Below are 4,173 nucleotides of genomic sequence, written 5' to 3' on the forward strand. Positions count from 1 at the left end.
CATGTGTATTCTGTGGTCTTTGGATGGAGTGTTCTGTAGGTATCAATTAAGTCCATTTGGTCCAAAGTCACATTGAGGTTCCGATCTCCTTGCTGATTTTCTGTCCTGATGATCTGTCTAGGGTTGTGAGTGGTGTATTAAAGTCCCCAGTTATGATGGTGTTAGAGTCAATATCTTTCTTTAGTTTTCCTCGATGTTGCTTTATGAAAGTTGGCACACCTATGTTGGGTGTATATATGTTTAGGATAGATATTTCTTGTTGATGGATTGAGCCTTTTATCATTATTTAGTGGCCTTCTGTATCTTTTTTGATTTTTAGTAGCTTGAAGGGTATTTTGTCTGAAATTAAGATCACTACTCCTCCTTTCTTTGTATTCCATTTGCCTGAATGTTTGTTTCCCATCCTCTTACTTTGAGTCTATGGGTGTCCTTTCTAGTGAGGTGAGTCTCTTGAAGGCAACAGATTGTTGCCTGATGATATTTTATCCATTTTGCCATTCTATGTCTTTTGAGTGGTGCATTTAGTCCATTCACATTTAGGCTAATAATTGAAATGCAAGAGTTGATCCCTGTAATAAAGTTCTTACAGAGTTGTTCCTGTTTGTTTGTTGTCTTTCTTTGGGTTCTGGAGTTGGCTCATGTGTGTTTTTAATCCTTTGCCTGTACTCTTGTGAAGAATGCTGTTGTTCTTTTTTCTTTTTCTTCCGTGCTCAGTACTTTCTTAAGTGTTTCTTGTGGAGGTGATCTGGTGGCAGCGTAGGTTCTTAGGGATTGGATATCTGGAAAAGATTTCAATTCTCCCTCACTAATGAAGCTTTGTTTGGCTGAGTAGTTTATTCTTGGTTGAAATTGTTTCTCTTTTAGAACTTTGAAGATAGGGCTCCAGGCTCTCCTGGCCTGAAGGGTTTCTGTGGATAAATCTGCTGCTATTCTAATTGGTTTTCCCTGGTAGGTAGTCTGGCCTTTTTCTCTTGCTGCCTTTAGGATTTTTCCTTTTATAGCTACTTTGTTTAAGAGAATTATTATGTGTCTGGGAGTTGGTCTTCTCATTTGTTGTCTTGCAGGGGTTCTCTGAATCTCTTGCGTTTGAATTTTTTCATCCTTGATGAGATGAGGGACGTTTTCTTGAATGATTTCATGAAATGTTTCTTCCAGTATGGCTTCTGTTTCTCTCTCTGCCTCAGGAAGCCCAATTACTCTTAGGTTTGGTCTCTTGAAGTGATCGTTCATCTCTTGCAGGTTTTGTTCTGTCTTTTTGAGTTTCTTTTCTATGCTTTTGACAGTTTGGGTTAGGTCTGTGTTTTGGTCTTCGAGCTCTGAGATTCTTTCTTCTGCTTGGCTGATTCTGCTTTCCATGCTTATTAGTCTGTTATTCATTTCCATCACAGTATTCTTTACTGCTGTTATTTCTGACATCAGCTCCTTCCTATTTTCCTCTTGTCTCTCCTAAATTTTTTAAATTCTCTCCATTAATGTCTTGATGTCTGGGTTTGTTGCATGTGACCAGTCATTCTGGGGGCTCTTCATTGTTTGTGTTCCAGAATCTGTTTTCTCAGTGTCTGATCTCCCAGGGGTCTGTGTGAGACCTATATTCTTCTTTTGGTTTTTCTTCATTTGTGTGGTTTTTCCCCCTCCCTACTTTATTCTTCCCTCCACATCACTGTCTTCTTTAATTCTGTTATTCAGGGGTAAAGTGATTGGTTTTATTTCTATTTGTTCAATCTCCTATTCTTTATGTATGCCCTCTTACTTAGTTCAATTCTGGAGTTGTACTGTAGGTTGGGGTTGGTTCTTTTTGCAGTTTTGAGATTTACTTAAGGGGGGAGCTGTGATTCAAAATCTACCTGCAGGTCCTGGTATTTGCTGACAGGTGTGTGGATAATCTGGAACCCACTTCCCACTGTCTTGGAATCTGTCCGTGCAGTGGAGCTGTAGGTTTACTCCCTGAAATAAAATGTGGTTAGCAGAGGGAAGACAATGGAGCACACAGTGGGTTGAAGATGGGGGTGGGGAGATAGAGGAGTAAGGGGGGACACAAATGTGCCAACAAATGGAGAGAGAGACCTATACTGAAACAGATAAAAGCAATAGACCACAGCTACTGACGAACCAACTCCCATACAAAAAAAATAAAACATATAGTGATGCTAACATACAAGCTAACCAACCACCTTATTGGTGTGCTGTTCCTCTATACAAAGATATGGTTTACGGAGAGAAGAAAAGGAAGGGGGGGAATGAACAAACAGTAGGAATAGAATTATGTCATTAAACTAACAGAATCAATGAAGCACACTCTGAGACATTTTGTTTAAGTCCAATGTCCTTTCAGGTCTGATTTCTAGTTTTCTTTTCAAGCTGGTAAATTAGTTTGCAGTTAGGGTCAGTTGCCCCTGGTCTGCTGTGAAGGACAGTTCAGATCACCCTCCATTCACCACTCTGGCCTATGTCCCTTTCAAGCTTGTTTCTCCCGTTTCGGTGTTGTTACCTTGAATCGCCAGCAGGTGGTGCTATCTCAGCTGCTCGCCCCCGGGGGGGGGGGGGGCCGGGAGGGGCCGCACAGGAACCGGCGAAACTGGAGATGAATGCCTGCCTCAGGGCACAGGCAGGAGACTCCCAGTGGCAGCACATCTTGGTCGCAGGAGAGGTGGCAGCGATCCCAGCAGATCTTCCCTGAAGGGGCTTCAAGGACTGAAGTCGTGGATCGCCTCTGGCCCGGGTAGTGCGATGTGCTACTGGCAGCAGCTGCGGCGGCTGCAGTGGCTGTGGCAGCAGCATCTGCACTGCAGTGGCTATCCAGTCCACTGCAATGCCCCAGCGGTGGCAACAGCCGAGCTCTGTATGAAGAGCAGGATGCGATTTTGGGGTCCGGAGCTCCCGGGGCGAGAGCCAGAGACCCACTGCAGTTCTCCTTTGCAGAGGGTTTCACAGACCAGGTTGCCCCATCACCATCTTGCCAGAAGTCCACCGGCAACTGTTTTTCAATCCTCATATTCTCATCTTTTGTAACAACAATTCAATGTACTGTGGTAGGCAAAATATTGGTACCCCAAAGATGTACACATATTAATCCCTGGAATCTAGGCACATATTATATTACATGGCAAGGGAGAAATAAGGTTGCTGACGGATTTAAGTTGCTAATTAGATGACCTTATACTGTATCATCCAGGTGGGTCCAACACCAATCACAAGTGTCCTTTAATGGAAAAGAGGGAGACAGAAAGGTCAAAAGCAGAAAGATGGCATAGCAAGAAAGATTCAAGTGCCCATTGCTGGCTCTAAAGATGGAAGAGTGACAAGAACCAAGGAATGCTGGAAAAGGCAAAAAAATAGATTTTTTCCTAGAGCCTTTGGGAAAGAATGTTAGCTCTGTCAACATACTGATTGTAGCTCAGTGAGACCCACTGAAGTTCAGGATCATTAAGATAATATATTTGTGTTGTTTTAAGCCACTAAATTTGTGGTAATTTGTTACAGTAGAAATAGGAAACTACTTCAAGTACTTATTGTAATAATACCCCCAAAATACGAGACACTCAGACTTTTCCAAATACTTGGAAATCTAAGGTAGCATGAGAAAGAAAGCATAAGTAAAACATTTATTGGGACTTACTGTGTGCTATAAATTATTCAGAATACTTTATATCCATTACCTTATTTACTCTTCATAACAACCATGTAAGGCAGGGGCTTTTATATCCAGAGTTTTCAAATGAGGAACTGATGAACAGATCACATAGCTAGTTAGCATCAAAGGTAGGATTTGAAATCAGGGTGTCTGACTCCAGGGCCAATGACATAAACCACTACACTATTCTTCAATCTCATTTTTTAAATTTACCTTTCTTTGATCATCATGAAGTCATCACTTTTTATGTTTCATGACTAGTTGTATTTCTCCTATAAGTTGTTTATATTCTTTGCCCATTTTTTCTATTGAGCTTTTCATTATCCTTATTGATCTGAAGGAGTCATTTTATATTAAATTAATAAATATGAACCCTTCCTAATGTTGCAAATATTCATCTTAGCTCATTTTTTAACTGAGTTATAGTGTCCTCTGTCTTGCCATAAATGTTTACCAAAGCAAATATGTCTTTCTATAAATTTATTGTTTCCAGTTGTGGTACCATAAAAAGATAGGTCTTCTTGACTGACTAATAACAGTGT

The 4,173-nt window shown here is 41.0% G+C and overlaps 1 protein-coding gene across 1 annotated transcript in view; it reads right to left on the minus strand.

The window, feature by feature from the left end:
- The window catches only part of LOC103254726 (ankyrin repeat and sterile alpha motif domain-containing protein 1B-like), a 72,173-nt gene extending 69,542 nt beyond the window's left edge, over positions 1 to 2,631 (minus strand). The window contains exon 1 of the mRNA XM_021709832.1: positions 2,489 to 2,631. Coding sequence (XP_021565507.1) covers positions 2,489 to 2,631 — 143 coding nt within the window. The remainder of the gene's footprint in view (positions 1 to 2,488) is intronic.
- Positions 2,632 to 4,173: the final 1,542 nt, after the last annotated feature.

Source organism: Carlito syrichta, unplaced genomic scaffold (assembly GCF_000164805.1).
Source record: "Carlito syrichta isolate Samal-C Ts95f unplaced genomic scaffold, Tarsius_syrichta-2.0.1 Scaffold287391, whole genome shotgun sequence".
Lineage (NCBI taxonomy): Eukaryota > Metazoa > Chordata > Mammalia > Primates > Tarsiidae > Carlito > Carlito syrichta.